The 15731-nt window shown below is 43.8% G+C and overlaps 1 protein-coding gene across 4 annotated transcripts in view; it reads right to left on the bottom strand.

The window, feature by feature from the left end:
- NFRKB (nuclear factor related to kappaB binding protein) overlaps window positions 1-15073 on the bottom strand; it is a 31555-nt gene extending 16482 nt beyond the window's left edge. For 3 of the 4 annotated variants that reach the window (XM_069470752.1, XM_069470748.1, XM_069470750.1), the window contains exons 1-12: window positions 13525-13605; window positions 12217-12370; window positions 9565-9766; window positions 7733-7860; window positions 6846-7020; window positions 6150-6287; window positions 5125-5198; window positions 4170-4254; window positions 3611-3791; window positions 3244-3352; window positions 2919-3045; window positions 2600-2665 (exon numbers count right to left, since the gene is read on the bottom strand). In XM_069470752.1, the coding sequence (XP_069326853.1) occupies window positions 2600-2665; window positions 2919-3045; window positions 3244-3352; window positions 3611-3791; window positions 4170-4254; window positions 5125-5198; window positions 6150-6287; window positions 6846-7020; window positions 7733-7860; window positions 9565-9766; window positions 12217-12351 (1420 nt within the window). In that variant the 5' untranslated portion in view covers window positions 12352-12370; window positions 13525-13605. Of the gene's footprint in view, window positions 1-2599; window positions 2666-2918; window positions 3046-3243; window positions 3353-3610; window positions 3792-4169; window positions 4255-5124; window positions 5199-6149; window positions 6288-6845; window positions 7021-7732; window positions 7861-9564; window positions 9767-12216; window positions 12371-13524; window positions 13609-14990 lie in introns of those variants that run through there. The other variant, XM_069470749.1, reaches the window with a different exon arrangement.
- Window positions 15074-15731: the final 658 nt, after the last annotated feature.

Here is a 15731-nt window from a genome sequence, read left to right as displayed (position 1 = left end):
AACAAATATCTAAGGTGTTACTGAGAATCCCAGTTTCTCCTTTCTTGACGTACCTATCAAGAGAGACCATATCAGGAGCTGTGGCAATGACCCCTCGCGCACCTACTGCTCTTCCATTCAGTGCAAGTCTGCCTGGACCTCTCCAGCACGCCACCTCATTAAATCATTCATTCAGCAGGTACTTGCTGAGCAGCCACTGTGTGCCAGGCACTGTGTGCAAAGCTGGGGTTATTCAGTGAATTCAGTCTCTCCCCTCAGAGGGTTTACAGTCAAGCAAGGAAAGAACATATACTAAATAAAATCAATTCAAACAGTAGCAGGCATCACAAAGGATATTATGATAGCTTACACCAGGGAGTTGTCCTATTCTTGCAGGAGAAACAAGGCGTAATGGCTAGTGGGAGGCACAAAGGCATTCCAAGCACTGGCACAGCAGTTAAGAAGGTCCCAAGGCAGGAAAAAGCTCTCCTTCCCCCGGCCTGCCCAGAAAAAGATAGGTACAGTCCCCAGGCCCTCCTCTAATGTCACTGCTCAGACTCTGACTGCAGCACTTGGCCCACAACGGTTCCTATGTCTCCTGCCCAGGCTAGAAGCCACGGGACCAACATCAGCCAGGTCTGCTGGTGTGAAGAAGGCAGCTACCCTTCTCAAAGAAACTGTTTAGACAACGTTCACCAGGACGCTCATCTTTGTTTTCACTAGTCAATACAAAAAACCACCATACCACCAGCCACAGAAAGCTTGAGTGCTGAGTAGCTGCGACAGAAAGCATCTGGCCCATAAGCTTACAATACTTATTATCCGGTCCTATGAGAAACAGTTTGCCAACCCGTGATGTAAGCATCCCCACCATGGCTATTCCAGCCCCCAGCCGGACAGAGCCAGGAAGCGCCGCACACAGTCAGCTGCCACGAGTCACCTCAGCTCACACTTAACCCTCATTACTCCGCTAAGGAATCACTCTCACTAAAAAATGTGCAATTTCTTCCATGTCCAGAAATCTTTAGACTTTATCTTACTCAATCTTTTAGGAACAATGCAGGCTAACGACCGCTCCCCAATTCCTAAGCTCTTGTCCCCTGGCTTCCAAGACTCAACCGTCCCAGGACTTTCCTCCTGTCTCTGCAGGTACCTCGCGTCCACATGGTCTCCACTGAGCCCCTCCGCCATGGAGTTCCCCAAGGCTCACTCCTCAGCCCTCTTCCCTCCTCACTTTACACTTCCTCCCGACGCATGCCCTTTGCTGCACACATGCCAACAGCTCTCCACCTTAATTCTCTGGTCTGAATTCTAAACCCACACATCCTGCTGCCTATCCAACTCCACTTCAACACCTCAAAGGCAGCTCCAATCCAGCACGTCCCAAACAGCACCGTGATCTGCACCCTCCGAGTCCAATCCTCCCCAGAAGCCTACCTCAGCAAACAGCGTCTTCCTCCACCAGCCACAAATTGAGCAGAAACCATGCCTGACACTGCTCTTCCAGCACTCCCCACGGCCAATTCACAACCAAGTCCTGTGGCTTCTACCACCTAAAACTCAAATTTATCCATTCTCTCCACCAGGTCCAGATTCTCTCTCTCTCTCATGCAGGTAGGTATGACGATTTTAAATTGAACCTTCTCTAGCACTGACAGGCACTGTTTCCTCCACCTGGAATACTCCTCCCCTCCGTCTGCCTAGCTCGGTGCTATTCAGCATTCATCTCTGCTCAAACGCCACCTCCTCGGGAAGGCCATTCCCTGACTCTCCAGACTACACCAATTCCTAATAAACTCTCATCCTTTCTGGTACTTCTCCTTTACAGAAATGATCAGTTCATTACTTAATCTGAATGAGTATTTGTTCCCCAAAGAGACCTTCAGCCAGATGAGGGGAGCACTCTGTCTGACTTGGAAACCCTTATATGGCCCCAGATACCTAGAAGCAGAATATATATAATAAATAAGGAATGAATGACCACTGTTTTCATGATCTGCTCTCCAACGTGTCCCCTTATAGACTACTCAAGAGAGCAAAGAGAAAGGTTTGTGAATTTCTGTAGAAAACCAACACTGAATTTCCCTCATAAGGACAGCCACCAAGTAATTTCAGGTGCACATTATGACAATATACTAAGTGGGGCTTTATAAATTTAAAAGAAAAATAAGGTCCCTGTTCTTTAGTAATAGCTTATTCAGGGCTGTCTAACATCTCATTGCACACTGTCCTCAATAGCAAAGCCCATTTTTAGGCAAGAAAAATAATTATATTACAAATTAATCCAAAATCATCGGTATTGTTAAGATAAATGTTGATGCTATTGCAAAATACCCCTGCAGATTTAAATGTAGCCTTCACCTGACTGCACTGTAAAAGAAGAGCTGCTCCTTGCACCTCAGCTTTGCTGAGCCAAAGTCCGATTGGAGGGAGAGGGTGAAATCCACACCTTCAGAGTACAAAAGGGGTCTTGAAGGATTCCTTCACGGAGCCAAATGAGATCTAATATTGCTTCTTTTTACCAATATGTTGGGCTGTATTGACTGGAAGGCAAAAGCTTAGGGAAGGAAATGAGAGAAGGAAAACCTACTATTAGGGGTAGGTAATATGAATTACTTACCAAGCAATTTCCACTGCTGGGTTTTCTCTTTGAATTCAACAAATGGAGAGAAACTGGAAGGAACAGCTGCAAGAAATGGATCACATAAACAAGCCACACAGATCAGAAAGAGTGCTAAACTCAGAACAAATAACAGGCAGCCCTGAGCTCTGAGAGAGCTTCTGAGTGTTCCATGGTACATCAGGATAGCAGGGACCTCCAAGGCATGGCATTATGCAAAGGCATAAAGGATCAGATGAGCAAAGCTACAATTTACTGCAAGAATTAATTAGACAAAAGGGAAAGAAAATACTAACCCCACAAAAAAAGAGCACCTTACCTCGGCTTTCTCCTGCAAGATACTGCAGGGCTGGTAACACTAACTCAGCCCAGTTGGGGGCCGCAGAGAACCAGCTGTTGAGGGAGCTGGCTGGAGATGACTGCCAATCCAAAACTCGCTCCTCTAGCTGAGGAAAGTAAAGGCAGAACCCAGTTGGCTTTTTCTTCTACACCAGCAATTTCACAGTTTGTCTACAGTTTGTCCAAGTTACAAAGCTACAGAACTTCAGGAGAAACCTAGAATTCTGCTTCTGAATCTATAAACGATTAAAGATTTTGACAATTTAAAAACTTTGATGTACATCTGACTATTTGAAAACTCTTACCAAAGGAAGGCTAGCCTGACTCTCTAGCAGCAAGATCTCTAACAGAAGAGAGAAGAAGCTGGAAGATATTTCATTGATTCCAAGGCAAGGCTTGAGGTCTTCAAGGGGCCTAATGAAGGAAGAAAAATATAAGAACCAAAAAGACCAAGAACATATCCCCAGATCGGTTCAGACCCCCACGCCTCTTAGCAGTCATAGAAGAGTTCAAGAAAGGAGCACACAATACATTTTCCCAGCAGGATCCCTGGGACTCGAGGCTTACAGGTTCAACACATCACAGTCAGCTACAACAAGTCCAGGGAACTGGGTATAGCCCTTGGCTTAACCTTTCACCCTGAGCATCATGTAATCTCTGCTGCTCACTTACTCTTCCTTGATGGCAGGAATGGCCAGTGGAGATGGGGCCTGTGAGAGAGGGGGGACCCCTTCAGTATTGCTCAGGGGCTCAGTCAGATCCTCTGCCTCTGATTTGATCATTTTTATTTTCTTCTTCTTCTTTTCCTCTCTTTCCTTAACCTTTTTTTTAAGGACAGCCAAGTCATACAGGGCTGGGAAGAGAAAGTAACAGACGTCACAGAATTGTATGTCCTGCACCACGACGTAAGGGGTCTTATCTGCTTGTTCTTTTCCCAAGGCCCACTAGTGAAGGACAGAAAAGTCTCGGTAATAAGACATTTAGATTTCTTGAATCCAAACTCAATGGGTGACTTACAGCTTAATTTTAACATCTATAAAGAGCCAATGATCTGTCGTACTGATTGTAAATTTGTTTCCCACCTATAAATCCATGAAAGGTAGTTATAAAATAAAGGTTATCCACATGTTGGAAGCTGTGATTTCATTCATTTTTGCCACAGGTAGACAAGCTCATGCAATTTAACATCAGTCAGGTGAAGGCTACCTAGCGGGGACCCACAGTCATTTACCTGCTAGAGAGCCCTTCCTGCCAGCATTTACTCGAGTCATGATGTCACTGAGGGTCAGGTCCCCTGTCAAAAGGTCTGGGTGATCCTAGATATGATATTCAGAGATTTGATTATAAAGGCCCAAAAAAGGAGCAAAAACTGATGGTGACTTTGCCAATTTACCTAACAGATACAATTAGGTGTTAGATACACTTAAGGAAAACGTGTTGAATTAAAAACACATAGAGATAAAAAACTACTCTTCATACTAGTGCACAGGCGAACCCAGTTTCAACCTTTATATTGTACAGCATTTACAGTTATAAAACTCTTCTGCATTCTTTACCTCACATGCTCCTCAGTCTTGGTATTACATTATAAAATATATTATATTTTACAGAGCTGGAAAATGAGGTTCAGAGAAGTTAAGAGACCTTTCCAATAACATAGTAATTGGAAAAGACAGAACCGAGTGTTGACTTCCAGTATGGGACTCTTCCCGTCTCATCTCTCTGCCTTAGGACTGTCTTTTCTTCCAGAAAACACATCATTTTTTCTCCACTAAACTCTCACCTTGGCACTAGCTACCTTGATTTGGTAAAGTGGGGTAACGGAAACAGTGACATGTGGGAAGAGCACAGGTTCTGACTTTTGGCTCTGCCACGTACAGGCTGCAGGACCGAGATCGAGCTCCTGAACCTCTCTGAGCACTGGTAAGATAGAGATAATGATTTGTACACTAAATAGCATCACAAAGATCAAAGGTGACACTACATTAAACATGCCTTATAAAGTCAAAGCACAAATTGTCTCACATCTTTGAAGCTAACTAGCCTCACTGGTTGCTCCTGTCCCGACAATGGTAAGGAGGAAGCAGTCATAACTGAGGTAGTGACGACCAGTATCTTCCTCAGGATGGCCAATCCAGAGACATTAGACTGACAACCACTGATGCCACACCCCCTGCCGATCTTACTGGTTGATGTTTCCGCTTCTCATGGTGCTTCTTTAACATCATCTTCAGGTCACTGTCCCCCAGTTCTATTTTATCTGAGAGAAAATGAACCAAACCAAATGGACTAGGTCACTCACTACCACCATGCTCCAATTTAAATCTTTCTGGTCACTTGTTACATTCAAAAGTAACATACTTCTGAGTTTCCCTACTGACTCCTGTGAACTCTAAGAACCAAAAATCTTGAAACAGTGACAGGATCAACACTTCCACTTTTCTAGACATTGGTAATAAATGATTTCAGTTACTTAGCTGGTCCTAAAACACACTAAACATTTTTAACATCTAAATAAAAATTCTTTTCCTATTTCGTAGACACTCTGAAGAATTGCTATGGCTCAGGTTAGCCCTCTTGTTCCATTACTGAACTGTCGCTTCATACCACTATTTTAACATTCTGCTTTTTTTTTTTTTTTTTGAGATAGAGTCTCACTTTGTTGCCCAGGCTAGAGTGCCGTGGCATCAGCCTCGCTCACAGCAACCTCAAACTCCTGGGCTTAAGCGATCCTACTGCCTCAGCCTCCCGAGTAGCTGGGACTACAGGCATGCACCACCATGCCCAGCTAATTTTTTCTGTATATATTTTTAGTTGGCCAGATAATTTCTTTCTATTTTTAGTAGAGACGGGGGTCTCGCTCTTGCTCAGGCTGGTCTCGAACTCCTGACCTCGAGCGATCCACCCGCCTTGGCCTCCCAGAGTGCTAGGATTACAAGCGTGAGCCACCACGCCCGGCCCTCTGCTTTCTTTAAGTCCAAAATAATCTGCTGATCAGCTCATGAGGAAAATTTTCAAAACAAAGGAAAGACACGCCTACCTCCAGATGTTACAAAGTGGAATTGTACAAAAACTTCTCCAAATTGGCTAGTTCTAAGAAGCACTACTGCCTTCCTGGCAGTAAGAATCTAGTCCCCACCTCCCTCAAAAGGAGCTCTCAGATCTACATCGTTATTTCCCAGAATGGCGGCAGCATCAGCTCAGTTCTCACCTGTCGTTTTCATATCCATAGTTGAAAGCGTGGGCACCACCCTCAGGGGCACCGCGGGACTAGGAGAACGCGCTGGAGAGCTCGGAAGCCATGAGCTGAGATCTTCAAAAGAAAATTTTTCTTGTAAATCCAACGTGGCTGTGGACTCCAATAGGGGAGATTGGGTAAGTGGCCATTTGGATTCAACAACACTAAGCCAACAACATGGAGGCCAGGGTTCCACACTCCTTTCTGACCCTTCCCCAGACGAGCTGGAGTAGACTTAGGTCATTTAAATGGCTCCTCCAGGAAGAGAGACGTCAACAGAGTGATGGGGTCGCATTGCAGCAGGCCAACAGTCACTACTACTCTCCTGTAAGGGGAAAAGCAGTTCTCTCAAGTGGCACAATGGGACTAGTCAGGCCTACTGTGGAGAGAGCCCTGCCATGCAGGGATTCATCAACAGGTTCTTACCTAAACTGAAATGCCGCATGACCACAAGGGTAAAAGGGTATCTATTCATTCCCCACCTAACAGCAATGTCTCAGCGACCCAAAGACCAAGGGTTTCTGAGTCTCACTATCCACCCCCCAGACAAGACAACCTGGAGGGCTTCTTTGATGAGGAGATAAATGGCTACCACTGGCTCCAACCAGACAAACAAGCAGCCGGTGTAAATCCAACACCCAGCTACCCTAAGTGCCCGAGGACACTCACCCTCTTCGTCAGATGATAGGGCTGTGTCACCACACTCCTCCTTCACTTCCCTCAAGACCTTCAAGTAGCGCTGCTGGGTCCGCCACTCCCGCTCCTCCGGGGTACGGGATGGTGAAGGGCGCTTCTGCCGCAAAGAAAGGGCCGGGCCACTCCGCCGGGCCATCTCCAATAGATCCTAGGAAGAGAGCCGATAGGGGAGGGGGTACGTGTCATTATCTGAATCTTGTTCTGGAACAATGGACTCTCTCTAAGTCTACTGTTTCTTCTCTTCAGTGCTAACTGAGCTCAATCCCTTCCCTGCAGATCACAATGAAAGATGTATATATGAGTATGTCCAAACAGAAAGAACGTATATTCATTACATGGCAAAAAGTCCCAAATCTCAGTGCTGAACTGCCCCACCAAGAATGAATACTTATAGACACCCAAGTATTTCTATACCAAAGCTTGAAGAACCACTTCAGGTCAAAATAACTTTGCCTCTAAGAATTACCAGGCTAGTCCAGACCCATGGCCACTGAGCTTGGTGTACTACATGTCCATCACAGCACGCAGGGGCCTGTGCACACTTGCAAGTCAATTCCAGAGCATCCTGGCTTTCCTTAATAACCCGTGATGGATCTGAAATCCACTTGTTTACCTTGGTAAATATGGAAGCTACTTTATTTCATCAGTTTCAAGAAGCGCTTTTTTTTAATGTCTCTAAAATCAGGATACATCTTAAAAATAATCCTAAGAAACGCTTACAATTTAACTATGTCATACATTAATTGGCAGCACTTTTTTCTTGGTGACATCTTTTGTGATTTGTATCAGAACCTCTTTTTGAAGTCATGATACCTGAGTTCACTGCCCGCGTTTCATATCCAGCCCCCAGCATTACTTACACTCCGGGAAGCAAGAATCTGCTTCAGCAGCCGATGGAAATACTGCTGCTGGGAGCTGAGGTAGCGCTTGTACTGTGACTTGAAGCAGAGCTGCCGATATTTGACCACCTCAGGGTTAAAGTGTCCATCTTAAAAAAACAGAGGTACAACTAAATATACATCAGTCAACAAACATTTAATGTGGCAAACCGTACCACTGAACTTAAGGGAAAAGTGAATATTTAAGAGACTCTGGAAAGAGTACCAGAAGTAAAAGAATGCTGAAAAGCAATGATAGCTCATTGCTCAAGGCTGATTACTGCAATAACCCCAGTAATGCAACTGTCTTCAGCAACACCAGAACTATGGTCGCAGTGAAATATACAGAAATTCCCACCTTGACATTCCTTGTTTGTATCCTTACCAGACTACCATGTGATTTCTGGGGAAAGACGCCAGTATGAAAGACAGTGCTAGCATTTCATAAGGTCCCTTACAGAAGCCCTCTACAGCTAAGCCAGTTTCCCTCACATTTGCACTACCAGAGGAGACAGCATACCCTCAGCTTCAGTGAAACAGATCTCTGCCAACTCCTCTTTGCGTGAATAACCCATCAAAGGAGGGGACGCTCATGTGCAACACTTAAGATAATGAGAGAATTGAAATGAGCCTGTTCTCTCCAGTCTTCGGCAGGTGTCAAGTGTCCAGTTTAACACAACTCAAGAAGATATGCTGCCCCTGCAGGGCCTCCTGTCAAAGCACAGTCACCCCAGAAAGAAGGGGGAGAAGGCTTTCTTTGCTCTTCTCCATAGGATTGAGAGCAAACTGTAACCTAAGAGGGACCCAAAACCATTTTGCAACCCCTAATGTAATAATTGACTCAGGTGAGAATCACCAATGGAAGCAAAAACCACTGGGTGAAATGGAGGCTTTTTGGGAAATGCCACAGATTGCTTCTTAATTACAAAGGAAAAAAGGTATCCCTTAATGATCAAGAGGTCTGGCAGATACCACTAACCAAGTGAACAAATATGGCATTATCAAAACAGAAAAAGTGACCCCATGTGCCTCCCGAGGTGATGTGATGGGAAAGACAGCATTTCCCACATTGCATCCTTGCCAAAGGCATTTAACCCAAATCTAACCATGAGGAAACAAGAAGACAAATTCCCAGAAAGCAGGACATTTTACAATTCAAGTGCCCTGGGCTCTTCAAAAATCTGTGTGAAAGACAACAACAAAAGGGGCAGCGGGCCCTAGATCCAAAGAGCTAAAGAGACATAAGGCCCAACACAATGCATGAACCTTGAAGAGATCCTGGATTTAACAATGATAAAGGACATTTCAGGAACAACTGAGAAAATCCGGAACATGGAATATTCTGTATCATTTCCTCAATGTAAAATTTCTTGGGCGTGATAACAGAACTGTGATTATGTGGGAGAATGTCCTTGTTAAGAGATATGTACATGCTGAAGTGCTTGGTGAAGTATCATGTTGCAAAAAAAAAGTGTGTGCATAGATATATGTATGTAATAAAGCAAATGGCAAATTGTTTTTAAAAATGTTTAAAGATTAGTCATAAAGGCTACCTCTGGGATGCCGGAAATGTTTTATTCCTTGATCTGGGTGGTGGTTACACAGCTGAGTTCTTATTATATATTTTCTATATAAATCAATATATTATTATTATTTTTTTTAAATGGCCTAGGCAGCAAAGTGTTATACAAAATCACTCTCTGCCAGCTCAGTATCTGTACATGAAAATAAATAGAATAAAATGAAGAAAGAAATATCCACATAGGTGAATGCGCTCCTCCACTCCTCCTAAAGAAGAATCCTGAGCTACGGACCTCGAAAAAGCTTCTGGGCAATGTGCAGAGGGTTCCCAAAGCGGAAGTTCTCTCCACTGAACAGGGCGAGGATGAGCTCATTTTGCTGCTCAATACCGTCTTCAGGAAAGTGAGGCAGAAACTGCTGGAGGTGCTCACGCTGAGAGTCACTTAATACTTCCTGCCATGTTGAGAGGCTGACAACATCAAAGAATATCTCAGGCTAGGAGAAACAGAAAAAATAAAGAAAAGAAAAATAAGTTTTTAAGGATTTTTTGTGTGTTTAGTAAATACATAAAATGTACCATTTTTAAGTATAGCTCAATGTCTTTAAGTACATTCACATTTGCTGTGCAATTATCAGTACCCTTCAAGTTTTTAAGTATTTTAAACAAACTAAAATTCCAATGATCTTTACTCAATTCTCAAAACTTGGAGACTATTAAAGACTAAATATAAACTACAGCCTGTACCCAACAGTAAATAACAATCCAGAAGAAAATGATCTAATAGAGAGAATCCCACTTGGAAGCCATCTCTGCCAATAAGAGCATGATGGTGGACATCTGCATTCAGCTTAAACTGAGTGGCAGGAAAAGGTTAACATGGGAGAAAAGAACTTGAGGAGTTGAAGGTGCCTGCTAAGAGTGAAAAGAAACAGGACGGAGTTCCATTTTCAACTTCCTAGTTATATACTGGGTTAGCTTCCATGTGCCAAGTACTAAGCTAGACAGGCATATGTATTGTCTGGAGGGGGAACAATTAAACATGCAATTATAATATAGTTTAAGAAGTGCTGATGTGTACAAAAGCACACATGCCACACTTCTGTCAGAGAACACCCACTAGACAAAGTGACACTTAAGACAGTTGAGGGATGCCGGCCGGGCACAGCGGCATATGCACTTTGGGAGGCTGAGCTAAGAAGATCACTTAAGGCCAGGAATTCAAGACTAGCCTGGGAAACATAGCAAGACCTGGTTTCTTAAAAAACAAACAAACAAAAAAATAGCCAGGCATGGTGGCACATGCCTAGAGTCCCAGCTGTTCGGGAGGCTGAGGTGGGAGGATAGCTTGAGCCTGGGAGTTCGAGACTGCAGTGAGCCATGATGATGCCACTGCAATACAGAGCGGGACCCTGTCTCAAAAAAAAAGAAAAAACAAAGACAGTAGAGGGGCAGAGGGACAAGGAAAGGGAAAAAAAAGATACACTGGAAGAGGAGGTTAGAAATCCAAAACAGAGCAAAACTGTAAAAACTAAAGAAAATTTAAGACAAAAGAAAAGATAGCAGTTACTGTGAGGGGAATGGAGAGGGATGAGATGTGGAGGGGTAGGCAGCGGGCTTAAATTGTACACATTTTATATTATATGTGGTACATTTCACTTTAATGTTTTTAAAAAAAAGAGTATAGGCAACATTTGGCTATAGCAAGGACAGGGAGAGAGAAGAGGCAGCAAACAGTAGAGAAAAGCAAGACTTGTAAACATGTTAAATAGAACCACTGAAGGGTTTAAGCAGCAGACAACCCAGAAATCCAACCACCTACACCAGACATCTTTGCATGAATGTATCAAAAACACCTCAGACTCAATGTCCAAGATCTTTCCCTGCAAACCTATTTTTGCACATCATTTTATTCCTTACATCGAACTCAATGTCTGGCATACAGCAGGTACTTAATAGAGCAAGCATTTATGGACTAATGAAGAACATAAAGAGATTTCCTTCAAAGATGCAAATAAAACATGGATGGGAGGTATATATACCAACTGCAGTACAGCTGTTACTGTGGCTGGAAAGGGCACGCCAGTGGCTTTCATTTTATCTACAATGTTTAACATATTACCAAAGAAGAATGTGAAACAAATATGAACTAAATGAATTATCTCCTAAAACTGGGTGCACAGATGAATGTTTGCTGTATTATACTCTATACCATACGTTCAAAATACGGCAAAACAAACAAAACATATAATTAAATGAATGTTTTCACATACATAGTGGCTTACACATAATAGGCACTTAATAAATGGTAGCCACCTTAATAACGATGATGATTACACATCTTGTCTGTGAAAGTAGCCAAAAGCACACTGATAGCCTATCCAGGGCATGTACTATTATTTAACTAGATGGTTACCTTATGGACAGAGAAAATATGTTTGGATTTTGTTTAATGATTCACAACGCAGTAACTATTTTCATGTAAACACAAATGTAATTCTGCTTTTAAAATATACAACCTTTTTTAATTGATGAAAATTACATGTTATTATAAACATGCAGAATATAGCTTATATTTTCTTCCTTAATCAGAATATTAAATAGAATTCACACTTAAAAAAAAGATAACTCTGCCTACAATGTATAAAATGAACAAAAGGGAAAACAAAAAAATTGAAAACTGGTAGAGAGTAAAAAGGTACAGGGGTGGGGAACCTGCAGCCTTGTGGCCACATGTGGCCTTCTGGATCCTTGAGTGTGGCCTTTTGACTGAATCCAAATTTTACAGAACAAATCCTTTTAATAAAGAGATTTGTTCTGTGAAGTTTAGATTCTGTTGAGAGGCTGCACTTGGGAATCTGGAGGGCCACATGTGGCCTTGAGACTTTAGAATATCTGTAACAGGGAAGCTGAGAGAGGAAAAGATTGCCACAGTGTTACTACTTACATCCTCCAGAAGGTCCTCTGGCAGACTAACCCTGGTGCCTCCCAGTAGGCAATCCTCCATGATCCGTGTGCCATGGCCATCTCCACACGGACCAAGTTCCAGGGGATCCGTCAGCATGTGGTCTAAAGAATCCATTGTGTACTCCACAGGTACTCTAGACAAACATATGCATCTTGAGACATAAAGGCAGAAATCCCAGGGATCTGCTTGATGCTAACACTCCTCCAGAAAAGTATCAATCCCAAATCTATTCTTACACCCTAACTACAGCTAAACTGCTCTTCTCCCTCCCTTCCACCACCACATTTCCATTGGAACTTTCAAGTCTTATCTAGTAGGACTCTTTTCTCAGAATGCTTTTACAGTAAATCTTAAATTCATAAATATCTTATACCTACATTTTATAGATGAGTAAAATGAGACTCAGACAGTAAATGACAAACAGATCACATATTACATAATTTATACTTCCCAGACCAATTAATCTCTCTACTACAACATAATCTCTTTAATAATTATTCGTTTTTAGCAATTAATTCTTTGTTCTTTCATAAAAGAAAGTTCACTGAAAATCCACATACACTAAAGCTCAGACACTAATAGTAACAGTTACTTCATGAGGGCCTATTAAGTGTCAGGCCTTTCATATATCTCACTTAATTCTTACAACCATGCAAGGCAAGGTTATTACACCCATTCTACAGATATTAAAACTGAAGTTAGATAATTAAGAAGTTGCCCAAACCCAGAGGCTGTACTGAAACTCAGGTCTACCTGCCTGCAAACCCATGTTGTTAAGAGTGTACATAACTCTTGTACAAATCTTCGAAATTTAAATCATGAAAAGGAAGCTTCTTGATTTGACTTTATTAGACCACATAAATTCCTGAGGTTCCATGCACCTACCCATGACAACCAGTAAAGTGAGTGGCCAGTTTGCCTTTAGTTGGTCCACCTGATCTTTATAACCCCGTAAAGTGATGCTATTTTTCTCTTTCCTGTAATAACACAGCAGATCACCTTTAGAAAAGTACATATTAAAACATTTTGAGAGTACCTCACAAGGCTGATGGCTGGGATCAACTGTAAAGCTGACAGCATAGGACTAAATGCTAACAGGACCATGGGGAGCTTGAACTCAAACTTACTCTACAAACACTTACCAAATCCATCCTCTCTAGCTCCTATTCCTACCAAATGAGCTAACCAGCATACTGAAATGGAAAGGGGAAAAGGACTTAACAGTTGAAACACAGATTTCTATCTCAGGTCTGCCAATAATTCTCAGTGACATTATACAAATCTTACCACACCAGGTGACAATTTCCTTATCTGTAAAATGAAGGGGAATTGGACCACATCCTCCTCACTGTTATTTTCAGTTCTGGAATCCTGCAATGAATAATCTCTAGATGAGTGACAATATGTGACAATTTATATTACTCAAGTACTTCTCATTTCCCAAATTCTCAAATGATAAAGAGCAGACCTGTAATAACTACATGTAAAATGAAGGACCATTCCACTAAATTATTTCAAGTTCTCTTGAAGAGACTTCAGATCTACAGAAAAACACAGCAGAAAGATTCCTGTTGCTCAAGGAAGCTGGGTGGTCCCCAAGCAACTGTGCCCCTTTAGCATAGGGTGAAATGACTTCTTGAACATGCCTGGTACCTAAATAACTGAAGCAACTGAGAAAGCACGTAGCATATGAGTTTAATAAAACTTTAAAATATGAAAAAAAGTAGAAGAAACCTGATGCTTAGAATAAAATCCTCTTGGCCGGGCGCGGTGGCTCACGCCTGTAATCCTAGCACTCTGGGAGGCCGAGGTGGGCGGATCGTTTGAGCTCAGGAGTTCGAGACCAGCCTGAGCAAGAGCGAGACCCCATCTCTACTAAAAATAGAAAGAAATTATATGGACAGCTAAAAATATATATAGAAAAAATTAGCCGGGCATGGTGGTGCATGCCTGTAGTCCCAGCTACTCGGGAGGCTGAGACAGGAGGATCGCTTGAGCTCAGGAGTTTGAGGTTGCTGTGAGCTAGGCTGACGCCACGGCACTCACTCTAGCCTGGGCAACAGAGTGAGACTCTGTCTCAAAAAAAAAAAAAAAAAAAAAGAATAAAATCCTCTTAATAGAATTGGCATAGAACAGAGTATCAGCTGCAAAGTCAGCGTCCTATCTGACTCTTATGAGGTCCATCTCTATTCTACACAACTTGCTCCCAAGTTTCTTCAATTACAGTGGAAGTCAAGCTAAATTTAATCTATTCCAGTGATAATCTTTGCCCTGCCACTATTCTGAACAGGATCTCAAAATACAAAAAGCAGGCAGCTACCAGGGAGTTGAACCCCGGAAGCCAAGGATTTCTGAGTCTCAGACCTCTTTACTAGGCCAGTAAAGCCTCTCTCAATGGCCTTTCCTCTGCACCTGAGCTAACTTTCCCTCCTGGACCCTCCCCAATTCAGAAGCTAAACCCTTGGCTCCTTCCGGAACAACTGCCGGCTCCAAATCCGTCGCCCCGGCAGCATACCCCTCCCTCTCCGACCCCGCCGTGGCCCAAGGCCCGGGTCCCGCCCCTCTAACCTGCGCCTCTCGCCCTCGCCCCTCCCCCACACCGTGCCTAAACCTAACCTAACTCCCACCCACCCCGGCTGCCCCGCTCCTCCTCCCCATGCCCACAGGGGCAGCGACTTCGGAGACCCCGCTGCCCCCTCCCTCCGCTCTCTGGGGACACTTTAACCCTTTCGCCACCGCTGGCCCGCCCTCACCTGAACCGCCGGCGCGTATCTCCTAACCCGCTGGCCTTCCCTGGCCGCGAGCTCCCGGACGCGCTCGCTCCCGCAAAGCGTCTGGGTGCGTGCACGCTCCGGGCCCGGGCGGCGGAAGGGGCGGGACTGCGCGGGGCGGGACCTGGCAGCGCCGGGGGCGGGGCTACGTGGACGGGGCGGGGAGGGGCGGGGCGCGTAAACCAGCGGGTCCTAGAGCGCGCGGTTAGGTGTCTGGGAGACAGTTTCCAGTCGGGTTGTGAGTTTCATCTGGTTCCTCATCTTCCCAAGGGCAGAGACGATGTCGGTCTTCTTTGCCTCGCTGTGAATTAAGGCTCCATAGCCCATGAGTGAATGCAATTTTATTAACTACCGTTTACAAAGAGCATACCCTGCCGCAGGCACTACGTTAAGCACTTTCTATCCACACTCTGTGTACTACAGCTGTATGAGCTATGCACTATTAGTGCCCATTTGACAGTGAGGAAATCGCGGTTTCTCGAGGTTCAGTGAGGAGAACGCAGATCTCAGCCCATGCCCCCAAATGTCCTTATTTCTCCCTCCCGTTCCCGGGCCCTGGATGTCCGGGAAAAAATTACACACATCGGAAAATTGCATTTTCAATTAAACTCTATAATGTTCCTCTTGTTAAATATCTAGGTCTCTTTCCTCTGATTCTCTGGGTTTTATGTAGAACGACTTCAGACTAGGTATTCCATAGTTGGTCCCACCAGTCGTGTGGAG

Source organism: Eulemur rufifrons, chromosome 6 (genome assembly GCF_041146395.1).
Source record: "Eulemur rufifrons isolate Redbay chromosome 6, OSU_ERuf_1, whole genome shotgun sequence".
Lineage (NCBI taxonomy): Eukaryota > Metazoa > Chordata > Mammalia > Primates > Lemuridae > Eulemur > Eulemur rufifrons.
This window is presented reverse-complemented; position numbering and strand designations above follow the sequence as displayed.